At 58.2% G+C, this 16,402-nt stretch overlaps 1 protein-coding gene across 5 annotated transcripts in view; it reads right to left on the bottom strand.

Moving 5' to 3' along the window:
- Positions 1-921: 921 nt before the first annotated feature.
- The window catches only part of GNG7 (G protein subunit gamma 7), an 81,133-nt gene continuing 65,652 nt past the window's right edge, over positions 922-16,402 (bottom strand). For all 5 annotated transcript variants that reach the window (XM_063357980.1, XM_063357978.1, XM_063357979.1 and 2 more), the window contains 2 exons: positions 9,430-9,548; positions 922-6,115 (listed from right to left, as the gene is read on the bottom strand). In XM_063357980.1, the coding sequence (XP_063214050.1) occupies positions 5,990-6,115; positions 9,430-9,510 (207 nt within the window). In that variant the 5' untranslated portion in view covers positions 9,511-9,548 and the 3' untranslated portion in view covers positions 922-5,989. The remainder of the gene's footprint in view (positions 6,116-9,429; positions 9,549-16,402) is intronic.

Below are 16,402 nucleotides of genomic sequence, written 5' to 3' on the forward strand. Positions count from 1 at the left end.
GCAGCACATTCCTGCCGGGCCTCTCCCTGCGGCCGCCGGCGGCGTGGAGGCCGGCGCCTTCCAGGAAAGCGGCTGCCGTGGCACACGCTGCTCCGGCACCGGAGCCCGGCGCTGGGTGGGAGCTGCTGGGAAGCCGAGCTGGGAGACGGGGTGGCTGCCAGGAGATCCCGGCCTTTTCTCCAAAAAGGGAAGAAACGCTGCTCGCTGTTGCGTTTTGCCGTGGTTCCGTGGGACAGGTTCCCAGTGCTCCCCGGGAAGCGGGAGATGCTGAAGGGGCAAATCAGGTGCTTCCGGGGAAGCGGGCGATGCCGTTCCCATCCTGCTCCCGTCCCATTCCCATCCTTCTCCCATCCCACTTCTGTCCCGTTCCTGTCCCGATCCTGTCCCATTCCCATCCTGCTCCCGTCCCACTCCCGTCCCGCTCCCGTCCTGCTCCCATCCTGTTCCCAGCCCGCTCTCATCCTTCTCCCATCCCGCTCCCATCCCAGCTTGCCGTTGCCAGATCCGGAGCCGCCGGGGCCGGGCAGGATCTGCCGGGGATGGGGAGCACCGGGGTGGGGTGAGGAGCCCCCCGGGGTGGGAGAAGGGGGTCCCCGAGGGGCTTCGGAGGGAGAGCGGGGGGATCCCGCCCCATCCTGCTCGGGACGCCGGAGCATCCTCAGGCTGGAGGGTGTGTGGGGGGGCATCCGAACCCTCCCCAGGAGGGGGGACTTCGGTGAACCCAGCTCCGGAGAAGGCCCTGGAAGGGTCCGTCATTCCCCGTCCCTGATGCTTTCCCCTCCCCAACCACCGTGTCCCCAGGCCCCAGCAGCACCGAGACACCCCCCGGGGGTGTCCCCGTCGTCGTCCCCGGTCCCCCCCCCCCCCCCCGCCCCCCGGCCCCTTATCGCAGGCGCAGGAGAGGCCGGGCAGGGGCCGTGGCAAAATGAAAAGTGAGCTTTTTTATTGTGTTATCAATTCACTTCTTAACAACAAAGTCCACAAAATATTAAACACTGTGCAAGAAATTGGGTCTATGGCACACCAGAAATCAAAATCCGAGATCCGAAACTGCGGACGTTATGAGGAGCCTACGTTACAGACACCGATTACTCCCTAAGTACAGTCTTTACAAACCTTGATTGGCGTTTGGCAACAAGATCAGAGTTTGGCAAATAATAATTAATAATAATAATAATAATAATTAATAATAGACCAGAGAGAAAAAATGAAGAGCGCAAAGTTATCAAGACGCGTGGCTTCTGTTCGATGAAGTAAATGCGTTATTTTTACTTTGTTAAATAAAGTTGACTTTTTAAGTACTTGGAGGAAGGGGGATTTGCCGGGCTGCGGGTTCCGGAGGTTCCGTCACCATCACCGTCACCGTCACCGATCCTCCGGACCCTGCCAGCCCCACGGGTGTCTCCCGGCTCCGGGACGGTCCCCGAGACAGGGAGGGGAAGACAAGGAAAAAAAGGATCCAAAAAATTAAATAGAAGCAACGTTTCCTCTCTCCCTTTTCTTTTTTTTTTCTGTCTCTCTCCTTTCTATTTTTGGCTTCACCACACGCTAAAAAGAAACGCCGGGCAGATTTGGGCATGTCTTTACGGCCAGAAAAAGGCCTTTGTGGAGCCGGGGCTGTCGGCAGCTCCCGCTCCCCCCCCCGCCCCCGTGAGCTGCAGCACTTAAAAAGTCCTGAAAAGTGTCTTTTTTTTTTTTTTTTAAATTTTTTTCCCCTTTTTTTTTCTTTTTTTTACATTTTTTTTTTTTTTTGGCAAATGCACTAACAAAGTACAAGCGACTACTGTAATTTGCACTTATATTTATGCCATACAAAAACATCTACAGTATGATCACCGATTTACTCAGACGAGGAAAAAAAAAATAAAAATAAAAATAAAATAATAATAACAATAAAAAAAAAATTAAAACGAAAGGTTCGAGGATTTTTTCCCACCTAACGAATCACCCACTGAGAGACACCAGCACCCGCCGGCAGGTCCCTGCCCGCCCCGCCGCCGCCGGCCCCCCCCTGCGCCGGGAGCCCCCCGTCCCCAGGCTCCCAGGGGACCCCAAGGAGACGCTTCCCAATCCCCTTCTCCCGGCTCCAGCCGTACGCCGAACCTAAACCCGCTGCCTGGCCCCTCGCCGGCCATCCCGGCACCGCGCGGGCGAGACACCGGGGATGAGCGTGGCCCACGGGGGCGGAAGGACGAGGGAGGAGGCAGAGTGACCCCGCTCTGCTGGAGCGTGGCGCGCCCGGCTGGCTTTGCTGGCACAGCATCCCGCGGGGTTTGCCGGGAGAGCATCCCGTGGCATTCATCGGCACAGCATCCCATCGTATTTGCCGGCACAGCATCCCGCGGAGTTTGCTGGCAAAGCATCCCATGGCGTTCACCGTCAGAGCATCCCACGGTGTTTGCCATCAGAGCACCCCATGGTATTTTCCGGCAGAGCATCCCACTGTGTTTGCCGGGAGAGCATCCCGTGGCATTCACCGGCACAGCATCCCATCGTATTTGCTGGCAGAGCATCCCAGGGTGTTTGCCGGCAAAGCATCCCGTGGCACCCACCGGCACAGCATCCCGCGGAGTTTGCCAGGAGAGCATCCCGTGGTGTTTGCCAGGAGAGCATCCCGCGGCATTCACCGGCACAGCATCCCATTGTATTTGCTGGTAGAGCATCCCAGGGTGTTTGCCGGCAAAGCATCCTGCGGTGTTTGCCGGGAGAGCATCCCATGGCATTTTCCGGCAGAGCATCCTGCGGTGTTTGCCGGCAAAGCATCCCATGGCACCCACTGGCAGAGCATCCCATGGCATTTTCCGGCAGAGCATCCCGCGGTGTTTGCCGGCAGAGCATCCCAACACAAACCGCCTGGCACCGGGGCTCCGAGCCGCCCCGTCTGATCCCGGGGGATGCCAAGGGCTGGCGCCTGCCCGACCGGGGGTCTTGGGGAGCCCCCTCGGGCAGCCGGTGACGGGGTAGGGGGGGACACAGCCCCTGGCCGGGTGCCGAGTGGAGGAGCCGTGACCGGCTCCCGCCGTCCCCTCGGCCGCTCGCTCGCCGCCACGCAGAGCGCGGGTTTCTCTGGCTGACCTGCACCCGGGTCACCGGCTATAGCACCATGCGCTGGTCTCTAACGTAGAGGAAGAATTCAGCAATCTGGAGTAGAAAAATAAGGCTGGAACTGTACTAGATTAAGGACAGAGGAAATTCCCTCGTGGAGAAGAGAAAAGCCCCGCTGCGGCAAAACCCCCGCGCACCTCAGCACTCTCCGCTCGCCTCCTGCTACAGACGCGGCGTCCGAGAGCTTGAAGTTATGTCGGATGAAAAGATTTTCCAAAAAAAAACAAAAAGAAAAACAAAACAACAAAAAGGCATCGCCTGCTGCTGTGGCGGGGCTGCCGGCCGATGCCCGGCGCGGGGCCGGGCCGGGGCGGGGGGAGCAGGGCTGGGGACACGCTCGGCCACGGAGGGAGGTCAACGAGAGAAACCCACTTCCCTCCGCTCCGTCTCCCCCGGCGCCCACGTCGGGACGGGGTGAAATCCCGGGAGTCACCAACAAAGCTGGCATAAGGCTGGTGCCGGGACAGGACCCACGGCACAGCGGGGGCAGAGGGGAGGTTTAAACCGTCACCGGATCCCCCCCTCCCAAAAGCAGCCGCGCGATGCAGACGGGGGGGTGCTGGCCTTTGCGTTAGTGTTAAAAAACGTGGGTTGGTTTGTGGGTTTTTATTCCCAACTTCGTTTAAAAAGGCAAGTGATGGCGGACTTAAAAAAAAAGCGATGGCAAGATACCTGCAACCAAGACGTGTAAATGGAGCGTCTCTGCTGACCGCAGCCCCCGCCGGCGCTGCCGGAGAGGGGCCCGACACCCTGCGTCGGCCCGGTGGGAGGAAGACCCTCCAAGCTGCCCTTCCTCCTGGAAGATGCCAACCTGCCCTCCCCGGCTACCAGCCAGGCGGCCGCGGGCTCTGCTCCTCTCCCTGCCTTCCAGCCGGCCTCCGGCATCGCCCCGCGCAGCTCCCCAGGCGCCGGGAGCACTGTCAGTCTCCGAAACGCGACCAGTAAAGCCTCCCAGTGCCCTGCCGGGACCAGCGACTCCCACCAGTCTAAGCCCAGGCAGCGTCCAGTACGGGCTGCAAGGGTCCCTCCCTCCAGCTGGACCCCGACGGAGCGGCTTCAGCCTTGTCCCCGAAATCCCAGCCCCAGGGTCTCCCCTCTCCAGGCGCAGCCAGCAGCCACGGAAACACTCCCCGTCCCACGACGGGGTCGCCCGCCCGCGGTTCCCATCCCAGCGGGAAGTCGTGGCATTTCAAACCAAACCCAAAGCACTGGGGGGGACGGGAAAATTCCCAGAATTTCACCTCAGGTGGTTGTTTTTGTTATTTTTTTTTTCTTTTCCCCCTTTTCCTCCCCAAACCGAAACCTGCATTCAGACCCCAGGACGGTGTTGAGGATAACCGGGAACGGCGTGCTGGTGGGGGAACTCTGCCCACCGCGGGGAGCATTCGCCGTCCCCCCAGGAGCCGCCGAGCCCCGGGCTCTGCCCTGCGGACGCAGACGGGGCTCGGCGGCTTGAACCCAGTGCCGGGGACCCGTCCTATCCCCGACAGACGCCGGTGGGCGATGCCGCGGCTCAGGCGGCTGCAGGGTGCCGGGGATGGCGAGGGGAGACGCGGTGGGACGTCCCTGAGCTCTGATCTTTCTCCCGAGCATCCGCCCGCCCCGGCACGGAGAAGCCGAGCTCCGGGGCTGCCGTGGCTGCGCAGGGCTGGGCGGCGGGAGGAAGGCTCGCCCGCTTCTCCCCTCTTCCTCGCCGGCTGCTCCGCGCCGGGTTATCCCCGGCCACGCGGCACCTGCGTCTGACGCCCGGCGAACAAAGCGCTCGCCGCTTCAATCGCATCTCAAGAATTCCAAGGGGAGGGAACCCAACTGTTTCTCCTCCAGCCATCCCATCATCCCCCCGAACGAACCGGGTTTAGCGGAAGGACTCCCACTCGCCGCTCTCGGTGAGAAAAAGGGAGATGGGAAATCCTGGTAAATCTGCCAATCGTAGTGTTTTGGACCGAGACTCTCCAAAAAGCCAATTTTAAAAGATTTCTCACGCGATACTGCACAACAGAAAGCCCCTTCCCTCCCCCCTCCCCCCGCCCCCGGTACGGTCCCGTTTGGGAAAAATCAGGGGTAACAAGAGGGAGAAACCCCAGAAGGGATCAGAGGGGTTCGCCCCCGGCCTCGCAGCGCCGCTGGCGGAAACCCCCTCTCCCGATGGATGCGACGGAGAGCGTTTCCCCGCGGTGCCGTCCCCTCGTGCGAGCGGAGCAGGACCCCCCCCGCCCCCCCCTTCCTCCTCCCCCCCAGCCTCATTTTATCCATCTGCAACAGCAATTTTTCGAGCCCGTGTTTTGGTTGGGTTGTGGTTGGTTTGTTTGTTTTTTTCTTTTTTTTTTTTGTACTAGTTTTCTACAAAATAGCTCCCCACCTGGGCGCTTCTGCCTTGCGCCCTCTCAAGAAACAGAGCAAATTCCTGCAACTCATGCGCTAATTGGAAACTAATTGGATCGGCCCCACTCAAGAGCTTTGTTCCACGCGAGGTCCCCGCACTCGGGTATTGCATCCCATCGGCAAACGCAATAAACCCCCCCCCCCGGCTGGCTCCACCGCCCCGGTAACCAATTTCGAATATCGCGATTAAAAACACCTCCCCCCACCCCTCAACCCCGGTTTGTTTGGTTTTTTGACTTTTTTTTTCCTTTGTTAAATTTTGACCCCTCTCAATGCGGCACCTTCCCAGGAGCAGACACCCTTCCCTAAACCGCTTGCAATTATATATATATATATATATAATTATTATTATTTTTTTTTTTTCGGGGGTGAGATTTTAAGTTCTATTCGAATCCAACATTTAGTGTTTACCCCTCGGCGCAGTTGTACGTTTGTCACTTGGTTTCAGTCGATGGAGAACGGTGCCCTGCCTGAGAGATCGCACGCGCCGGAGCCAGGAAAGCTATAGGATGATACAAGGCTTTTTGTCCTTAAAAGGATTCTCCGAAGCGGGCACTCCAACCAGCAGCGGGTCGTTCCTGGCATGTTGCTCGCAGTAATTCATTAGCTCCGAAGACGCTTTCGAGACCTAAAGGTTGGGAGAAAGCAGAAGGTGAATGAGAATCTGGTTCTATATTGGGGCGGAGGCGCAGAGTTCGGCACCATCGGCTCCGCGGGGAGGAAGAAAACCGGCTTTTCCTAACAGAAACTCGACGGAGATGGCGACAAATGAAAAGGGGAAATGGGACACAAAAAAGGTTTGGAAGGTCTGACATAAATAAAGGGATGAGTACGGGAAAACTGCTCCCAGGCCACAGCAAGAGATTTAAAAGAAGATATTATTGTCCTCATTTTTAAGGGCTTTGGGAGTAAAAAGAAAGGAAAAAAATGCCTGCTTGAGAGCGGCCACCCTCTGATGTTAAAAATGGAGGTTTGGAAACTGTTAGAAACTATTACTTAAGGCTCTGCTTATTTTAGTTCAAAGCCGTTTTCTGGGAAGCGGGAGCCCGGAGCAGGCGGCAGAGGGGCCGGTGGTGGTGGGCAAGCAGCAGCCGCAGCGAAGAGGGCGGGAGGCACCGGGGGATCCAGGCAGGGAGACCGACAACAGCCCCTTTTTTTTAAAATTAACTTAATAACTGGTTGAACATAAGGCAAACGCAAAACATAGACGCGACCACACCACATCTGGAAGGCCCAGATGTGACCCGTTGGAGTTGCGGAGCGGTTCCCCTCCCGGCATCCCTGTGGCTGCTGGGCACCGGGGCCACTCACCCCTCTCAGCCGAGCCCAGATGTGACTTACGGGGAGGAAAAGCACCTCCACGCTCTCGCTGTGGCAGCGCCGGGGCTCACCGCGCTCCGCAGCCGCAGAGCAGGGATCCCTGCGGAGCGACGCAGCCCGTCCGGCAGGAACGGGCAGTTCTCCGCCACCATTATTAAACCTTCCAGCAGCAACCGAGAGGGCGCAGCCAGGAGGAGAAACGGCGCCCGCGACAAAAAACCCCTGTTCTCCGGAGTTTTGGGCAAACCCCTTCAGCTGGGCTTCCACCCCACAGGGTGGGTTTCCTCCTCCTTTCCCCCCAGCTCCAGAGACTGCAGCACGAGACGAGGCGCTTTTGCGGTGTTATTGCAATATTAAGAATGAAAAGTCCTTAAGCAGTAATGAGCACTTCTAATGAACGCCGACTGCTGCTGGCCTGCACTTAAAACATATTTCGCGTATACTTTGGGATCCAACAGCAACGCTGCTCTGCAGGGACAAGGTCAAGGCTCTCCCTTAACCCAATTACTCGCGTAAAACAGTAATTACCGCTAATCTCCCGGCAAAGCAAGGGGACAGAGATTAGCTCGCCGGGAGCGCGGCTGAACCTGTTATGAGAGCAAGTGGCCCCGAAACCTCCGCGCTCCTCTTAAAGCTCCAGCTGGGCCAAGGAAGGGAAGGATGAGCCCGACGCGGCGGCTGGGAAAAGCCCGGCCCTTCTCTGGCCGAGGCACGGAGAGGCTGAGGAGGAGGAAAACGGCAGCGCGGTGGCAGGGCTCGGCTCGACCGCGGCGTGAGGCGCTCGGGCAGGGAGGAATCGGAGGGTATTCCCCCGGCCGCGCACCAACAGCTCGCGGGGCAGCCCGTTCCCTCCTCTCAGCAGCGTTATCAGCTCATTTATCTGCAGGCAAACCCGCGTCTCGGCGAGCTGGAGGAGCGAGCGCTGGGTCGACGCCGCACTTAGGAGCCGGCCGGCTTGGCACGCTCGCCCGAGAGCGGGGTTTGAGGGTCAGGGCTTTATCGAAAGCTCGCCCAGACAGCACGTCTTCTCCACTCAGCCGAAATAGCAGCGTGCCGCGGTCCCACCGCTGTTGTTTTTTTTTTTTTTTTCCCAGCAAAGCATTTAGGATAGTCGCAGCTACAAAGGTCAGTAAGCGTACACACACCCTGCCTCCTCCTCGGCGCGCGCTGCTGGGGATCCTGGAGCTGAGACACGGTAATTCTTAGGAGCGTGTTGGGGGAAGACCTGTAATTTATTTTGTCTTCCCTAAAATAGCCTCCCTGCTGGGTGCACCACTGGAGTCTGGAAAGCGGTGGCCCTAAAAACAGCTACAAAACCTCACGGCTTTAAGGAAAGGGAAAAAAAAAAAAAAAAAAAGAAGATACTGAAAGCAGCAGCAGCAGCTCCCGCACATCAAAAACCGGAGATGACGGAGGAGCCGCTGCTGCGGAAGCGGCAGGGACTGAAAGTCAGAGAAAACATTCTTTGACCAGGAAACTAAATTAAAAACTATCAAGTGGATTTCACACCTCTGCGTTTTACAGTATTTCAGTTTCGCTCTGCGTTTCATCCCCATGCACGGGGCTTTCCTTTGTGTGATTTACTGACAAGCGGCTTTCCACGAACAGATCTCATCTCTCCCCTCTTTCCTCCTCTCCCGGGGAGGTTTCTCGGCGGGACGGGCAGCGGAGCAGCCCGACAACCCCCTGCCCGACTTCCCCTGCCCACCGAGGCGGGCAGAGCCGGGCGACCAGCTGGGTTCCTCCGTGGCCCGTGGTTTCCTGCTCACAGAGCCGGGACTCGCTGCCCACGTGCTAATATTTGCTTCCGGCAAAGGCTGCTCTCCGGAGCTCACGTGGCCAGAGGAGCCCCGGTACCGCAATGGCCGAGCCGGTTCCCGGAATAGAGTGAAAGCTCCTGGGGGACCCCGTCTCCGACTCTCAGGGGACGCTGTGGCTGCGAGCACGTCACCTGCTGCGAGCTCCGTCCCCCCAGTGCCAAAGGGAGCTCTGTTTCTGGGGCTCCTTCGCTGCCCCAGCGGATTGCTGGTGAGCCAGCAGGCAGCTGAGAATAGACTCCGGTTTGCTTCCCTGGACAACTGCAGCACAAAATTAACCTTCCCTAGTGCCACCATAAACGTGCCTCCAACCAGCGCGAAGGCGTGCCGCCATCCTTGCTCGTTTGCAAGAACGCGGCGGCTGAGAAAGAACTGTAGGCAGCGGCTTTCTGAGAGAAGCTGCACATGGATAGTGAAGCCAACCTGCGGAAAAATGGAGCACTGAGAGTGGAGCGCGTGTGAACGCGCCCGGCAGAGCTTTGCTGGGTCCAGCCCCTGCAGCTTCAGTGTCTTCACGGGTCGTGTGTGCCCAGCCGAGCTCCAGGAACTTACTACGGTGACCGGTCTGTCCTCGGATGGTGCGGTCACCCCCTAACACCTGGGAGAAGCCGCTCAGGTGAAATCTTACCTCCTGGTACGAGCAGTGCCCGTAGAAAGGGGTCTCGCATAGAAACACTGCACTACCTGAGCTGGAGACACCGCAACAGCACGCAGCTCCTCAGGGAAAACCCTGGGACCCTTCCCGTTCCCTCCCTGCCCTCCCCAGACGTGGCCCGTGTCGCGCCGCTCCAGCTCCTGCGCTCACCTTGATCCTCTCGATGCCGGCTTCGATGCGGAGCTGCTCCACCAGCTTCCGGGCCTGCGCTATGTTGTTAGTTGTTGACATTGTCTGCCATCGGCTCCAGGCCCCAGCAAGCGAGAATCCTGCAAAACAAGGAGCGGGGGGAGAGGGGGGGTTGGCATCGTGCACGAAGCCGCTGCGCCACCGGCCACCACCTCGGAAAGGGTCGTGCGGTGTGTCCTCATGGACGGCCACGTGCAAAGGGCTTCCAGGAGCCCTAAACTGATGACACCAACTTCCCGTTTCCTGATTTTTGCTTCAAGTTCTCCTTTCCTTTAAACAGCACTCTGGGTGCACTCTCTTCAGGCTTTTCTTTTGATTTAAAAAAAAAAAAAAAACAAACCAACAAACCAAACAGAAACTTGACGACGAGTGGGGAAAAATGAAACTTTTTCGGCAGGAAGCCCTGCCAGATGCATTCAACTGACCGACTGGAAAAGCGAACAGAAAGTTTCCAGCCGGGGGAAGGCGGACGGGGACACGGCTCGGCCGTGACCACCCACAGCTTCGGGATGTTCCCCCTCAAACCTCGTCCACTCGTGGCACCGCTGCCTTCGTCCCGCCCCGACTCCTGCCGCAGGGTTTCCTCTGCACAGACTCAGACCTACGCTATTTCTCCATCATTTTGCAAATCGATGCCCCTGAAAAAAGCGACGTAAGAAAGCAAGAGCCACAGACGGTCCCGCGCTGGGTGGGAGGTGGCAAGTCAGGGCCCAGGCAAGGGGCAGAGGTTTCTCAGATGCCAAAGCAGGGGACAGGCAACAAGGCACAGGCACAGACACAGGGGGATACCACAGCACGAGAGGCACCGAAAGCTCACGTCTCCAACGAACTTTCCATAAAAAAAGGGCCCAGCTGAACGCGGAAAGGAGGAAAGCACCACAGGGTGAGCCGGAGCGGAGCAGGAGCGGAGCTTTGCCCGAGCACCAAACTCTCTGAGGGTCTCGGGGACCCCGGCCGGCTGCCGAACGCTGTGCCCACGCCTGGCTGTGCCGATCCTGGGGCTTTACCGTACTCGGCACCCGACCGGGCACAACCTGCACGTGGGGCCGTGTCCCTGCGACCGCCACGCTGCAGCCGGGCGCCCCGGCAGGGAGAAGGCAGGTTAAACAGCCTTCCTCGAAATGTAAAAGCAGCAACTGCAGAAGTTTGGCTGCGAGACCGACGTAAACCATCACTGTCCCTGGGGCAGCGGCCAGGGCTGCGGCACGCGGAGGGCAGCTCCGGCCACCTCGTCCCAGACGGATTCCTTTGGCCAGACACCGTTCTCAGGTCGTTTCTTTATCATCGTCAAGGCGGGGGTGATGCAGAGGTGTCAGGAAAAGTCACTTCCCTGCCCTGCCCAGCAGTGACTCAGCCCTGAGCGTTCACTAACGGGGGAATACGGGGAGGGGGCTGCAGCGAGAGCCACCTCCCGCCGCCGGACACACCAGGAGATGATGCTGGGAGGAGGAAGGAGCCAAAGCAAACACAGGGTCGGATACGAGCGACGCTCCCCGCGCCCCAGCCAGCCGCCCACTGCAGCCCTTCTCTGCTAACTTTAATTAGAGACTCCTTCAGTCTTCTCCCCAGGACCGGCAGCTTCAAAGCAGATGCTGAACTGCTGCCTTTACCGGGGGGGAAAAAAGGGGGGAGTGTCTGCCCCATCTAAAATCCTCGCAGACTCGAGCTGTCTCGCCTATGTTTAGACATTAAAGGGATTTCATTCCAGACCACAACGGCACTCTCGGGGATTATTTAGCTTGGCAGCAGCACGTAACGTGCGTTGAACTTTTCAATCCCTGAACGGCACCGGGCTCCCTTTGCAACACCCAACGCGGCGGGAGAAAACAAGCGGCGCTTCAGCCAGCGATACCGACTCCGCCACGGGACGATTCCCTGAATTAGCAGGGTTATTCGGAAATCTCCGCCTCCCCACGTCCTGGAAGACGTTAGTCAGGACAACGCGGGAAGCCACGCTGTTGAAATAAAGTCTGGTACCGCAGAAATTGGGAGAAGGAAGCAGGCTGGTCCCGGGGGAAGGATCCTCCTCTCCTGCCCCGATTTCCGAAGCCGTGATGCTGTGAGACTCGGCTGGTTTGCAGCAAAGCAGGACGTCCTCGCGATGGCGATGCTGGTGTCACACCTGAGCTCTGACCTGGGCGACATGCCACCGTGGCTTTAACCAAAGGGTCTGGAGTCCTGCAACGAGCTGGACCAGCACCCAAAGTCCCACATCAGGGTGCCAAACCCCACACAAGGAGCCACTCTCCTGGCACGGCGGGCAGACGCCGGTCCAGCCTCCCGACACGGGCACCGGCAATGAGCCGCTCCGGTCTCTCTTCCATGAAAAAGCAGCAGTTCCAGGGTGGAATGCTTTATCTCAGGAGACAGCTTGCTCCCTCAGCATCAAGTGCTATTTAGACCCCAGCCCTGTGAGTTCTTTGGGATTTCAGAGCAGCAGCTTGTGTTCAACCCCGCTGCGATTCCCTACGTGGGCTCAGCAAGAGCTGGACACCAGCTGCACTAGTGCTACTGTCGGTTTTTATGTCATTAATCCTGCAAAATAAGCAGGAAAATTTTGCCTGTTAGGCAGCTGGTGCACAGGCAGCTCTGATCACCTGCTTTTCCAAAGAAATCCCTGCTGAGAGCGCACACTCTGGCGAGAGCAGTTATCCTGAAGCACTGGGGAACGGCTCCGTCTCCAAGCCAAGCTCCGTCTAACTCTGCACCGTGAACTTGAAAGACCTCCCCACTGCAAACGCTTCACTCCTCATTGACAAAACAATCCTTCACCTGGATAAAGAGTTAGCAGGCAGCTGGAGGAAAAAAAAAAATAAAAAAATACAAGCAATCAGATATAATTTATGTTTTCAGCGGCGCAAGATCACCTGCTTGTACTTTCCCAGCTTCCTGTTTATGGAACGAGGCGGATGAATCAGTCGAGGGCGAGCTACTTAAGGGAACTTCTGCTCCTGCCGCGGGGCTGGAGACGCGCAGCCCGCGTGTCCCCGTCCCCGCAGCATCCCGCGGCTCGTGTGGCACCGGGACACCAGCCTGGATGAAGGAAGGGTGAGTTTTGCTAAGCGCAACATGGAGAGAGTCCTGCTGCGTGGCAGGAATCACCAAACTAGTGTTTGAAAGTCCTTGGCATGGGGGAGAAGCTTTACGCTCCCTGCAGCCTGGTTTCACGGAGTCTTTGCAAAGCGGAAGCAACCCTTATAAATCAGAAATGACGCTTTTCTTGGGTCATTATGGGTCATTACCTGCCCCTGTGCTCACAACCGTTCTCCAGCTCACCACCATCACGCACCATCCAGCAAGCCCCTGCCTTGCCGGCGGCAGCAGTGCACTTTGCCTCTCCCGAGCGCACGGAGCAGCATCCTTCACCACCGAGCACAGGGCGAGCGGTTTTACAGCAACACGATCCGCAGCAGCAGCTTCTAGTTCCTCCTCAGCCGCTGGCACCCAACAGCGACGGCGCTGGGCTCCCTGGGGGGAACTGGGCAAGCGACTCCCCGCACGCCTCCGTTCCTCTTTTGAATTTCCAAGTAGAAATTTCAGCGGCCAAGCTCTCAGAAAGGTCAAGGGGAGTTTCACAGAATCATAGAATCACAGAATGGTCTGGGTTGGAAGGGACCTTAAAGGCCACCCAGTGCCACCCCCTGCCCTGGGCAGGGACACCTCCCACCAGCCCAGGTTGCTCCAAGCCCCGGCCAACCTGGCCTTGAACCCCTCCAGGGATGGGGCAGCCACAGCTTCTCTGGGCAACCTGGGCCAGGGGCTCACCACCCTCATAGCCAAGAATTTCTTCCTCACATCTCATCTCAATCTCTCCTCTTCCAGTTTGAAGCCACCACCCCTCATCCCATCACTACACGCCCTTGTAAAAAGTCCCTCTCCAGCTTTCCTGTAGGTTTCACTGGGTGTAAAAACCTCCAGCTGCAGCCCCCAGCGGCTGCTCATCCCGTGCATCCCGAAGGCTCCTTGGTGGCTCCCGGGGCCGGGGCAGCTGTTAGCCCAGGCTGGGCACCGGCACCGGCACCACAGCCGTGAAGTCCCTGGCTCTGCAGAGCTACAGTGGGACCCACATCGCATCCACGCCTGGTGTGGGTCGGGTAACCCGGCCACAGCCACCGGCCACGCTCCAGGACCGCTCTGCCCAGCGGGGGTTTAAAACTGGCTTCTGTTACCTTGGTGAATAATTAACTAAGCACGTCATTAGCAACTGGAGACCATCGATACAAAAGATCCAGCGGGTTGCGGCGGTGGCACACGAAGGGCATCCTCGGGATTTTTGAAAAGCCAAAATAAACTTTAAAGATGTCATTCGGCAGGCTTACAGGGCTGTATGAATAACTCGTGAGGTAAAGGTATTTGGAAAAAAGCCACGCAGAAGCACGCGGGGTGAAGCATGTGTGATGCAAATCGGGATGACATGCGGGACACAGCTACGTCGTCCCTTTCCCAATCTCTGTGTTTTAAAGAAATCAGCATTTGGAAAAGGACGGGGAGGCGACGTCTGCAGGCAGCCGGGCCTGGGGAGGGAGCGCGGGACGGTCAGGACACCCGCGTCTCCTCCTGCCTCCGCTCTGTCATCCGAGCGCGGAGAATCACCCGCGTGGACGGGCTTCCTCGGTGCTCGGCCACGGCCGGCGCCCAGCCAGGGCTGACTTCTGCTTTCCCAGTATCTACTGGTGACTCTGCAGAAGGACCACGCCACTCGCCTTTTGCTGAGTCACGAATGGACCTCGCTCAGCAGGAAATAAATCTTCCCCGCACCTTTGCCAGAGCAGCCTCTGCCCTCCCGGCTAATCCATCTCCCGCTCCTCCCCGGCAGCATTCCCGGGAAGGGCAGCGCTGCCTGCAGAACGCAGCCTGATTTTCGGAAACGATTCCTATTGCGTTATCGCAACCTTTGCTCGGCGTGCGTTTTTCACGCTGTCCTGCAAGCGATTCCAGGAGGGCTGAAGTCATCAGACTTTGCAAGGCTCTGGGCTGCCGGCCCCGCTCCTCCAGCAGAGCCCAGGGCTGCAGCGAGATTTCACTTATGTGGTTGTAGGACGGCGTCTGAAAAACAGTGCTGCAATAAGTTAAACACAGAAAATTACCAAAAATTAAGAGAACATGAGAACATGGGCTATGAGCTATTATCCAGTGGTGTTTCGAGGTCGGTGCCAACAAAAGCAGCGGCGATGGAGGGTTGTGAAACCTTGCGGGGAGTAAGGAGGGAGCCAGGAGCGCAGGCGAGGGGCAGAGCGGCCCCCAGGATGAAGCAAACAAGTCCCGAGTTACGGTTTGGCAGCAGCGCAAACATCCCGGGAGCACTTCTGCCTCTTCTAGGGAAAGCACCGGAGGACAGGGGCCCAAGAGTCAAGTTAGGATAAATTCTGCAACGCTCAGGATTTGTTGTTTTAAACTGGCTTGTATATTTTGAACCAAAAGCGGGTCCCGGATGCTCCTAACTGCGTCCCGCATCAGCTCGGTCTTTGACTCAAGAGCAACCACAAATGCCTTCCTCTACATCAGGTTTTATCATTAAACAGAAGAATTTAAAGGATCGCAGTAAGTGTTAAAAAAGCAGATTTCTTGTATTCGCATAACATATATTTCTCGCGTCCCTCGTAGACCTTCAGCAAAAAAAGGGTTTTCAGTGTTTACGGAGCAGGGTGCTTCAGGCAGCGCCTTACTATGGGTGCTCCGGCGTTTTCCACTGAGGCAAGGTATGAAAAGGGCATTTCCAGGGGACTGTTCGGCACTTCCCGCACCCTGCATCTGCTCTGCGCAGCCCTGACATCAAAGCAAGGCTGGCTGACGGCCGCCGAGCCGAACCTCCGCTTCTCCCTCAGGTTTTCTTTTGCATAAAGCTAACTCTTTGCGTACCGGCTAGATTGCAAAGGTAACGATTTGGGCTACTTTGAGTAGGAATAAAAACAACCCGAACCAGCGCAGCTCTTGAGTCAGCGGCGTGCAGCGCCGGCGGTGACAGCAGCGCTGGCTCTGACGAGCCGTGACTCAGCACGGGCTCCGTGTGGAAGCAGACGCCGCCTCCGTCGAGCATCTCGAAGCTGGTTCCCAGCAGGACTTTGCCCCTTCAGCCCTTTCATCCATTTCCCAACCCTTCCCCGCCGGCGCTTCCCGGCTCCGCAGCCCCCGAGGTCGCTGCGGGACAGGGCTCAGCATCCCCGCTCCGTCCCACCGCACACACGGAGGGACCTTTTGGGGTTCCTGGACCTTTTGTGGTGCCCTGGGCGCCGCACCGAAACGGGATCCAGGTCACGAGGATGAAACTGCCACCCTCGGCGTGCCGAGAGACCGGGCTTGCCGGAGCACGCCTCCAATCCGCACCGCGCCAGACGGCCGGCGCTGAGCACCCAGAGCGGTTCATCGTTGACTCGGCACAAAACCCTTTCTCTTTCATGCGACGGGTGCCACCCGCACGCGCCCACCCGCAGCCTCTCCAGCCGGCCGGCAGGAAGCGTTACGCCAGGAAAGAAATATGCACTGATCCCTCTCGTTTCTGAATTCTTCCCATACTTCTCATAGCTGGAAGCGGCCACTCCCGGGCAGGCTAAATAAACAAGCGAACATCCGAGTTAACTGCCGGAGTTATGCTGCTTTCGCCTTCCCCCCTCAAAGATAAAAAAACCCAACCCTGTAGGATCGGTGCTGAGGGATGTCCGTGCGCTGGAGCTGCCCCATGGGAAGCACCGGGAGAGTGATATCAGCTCCCGCAGCCCGGAGCATCACCTCCGCCATCCTCCCGCCGGGGTAGCGGGGCATACCGTGCTGCCGCAGGGATGTGGGGAGATGGTCGGGGTCGGGGATGCGCTCCTGCATCTCAGCCTTAACCAAACTTAACCAAACCAAAGAGCCGCCCGGCCGCTGGCAGCGTTTCTCCGCAGCACGGCATTTCTGCTGTCACCGGAGGGTGACACGTCCCGCACCATCGGGATGG

This window comes from Chroicocephalus ridibundus, chromosome 22 (assembly GCF_963924245.1).
Source record: "Chroicocephalus ridibundus chromosome 22, bChrRid1.1, whole genome shotgun sequence".
NCBI lineage: Eukaryota > Metazoa > Chordata > Aves > Charadriiformes > Laridae > Chroicocephalus > Chroicocephalus ridibundus.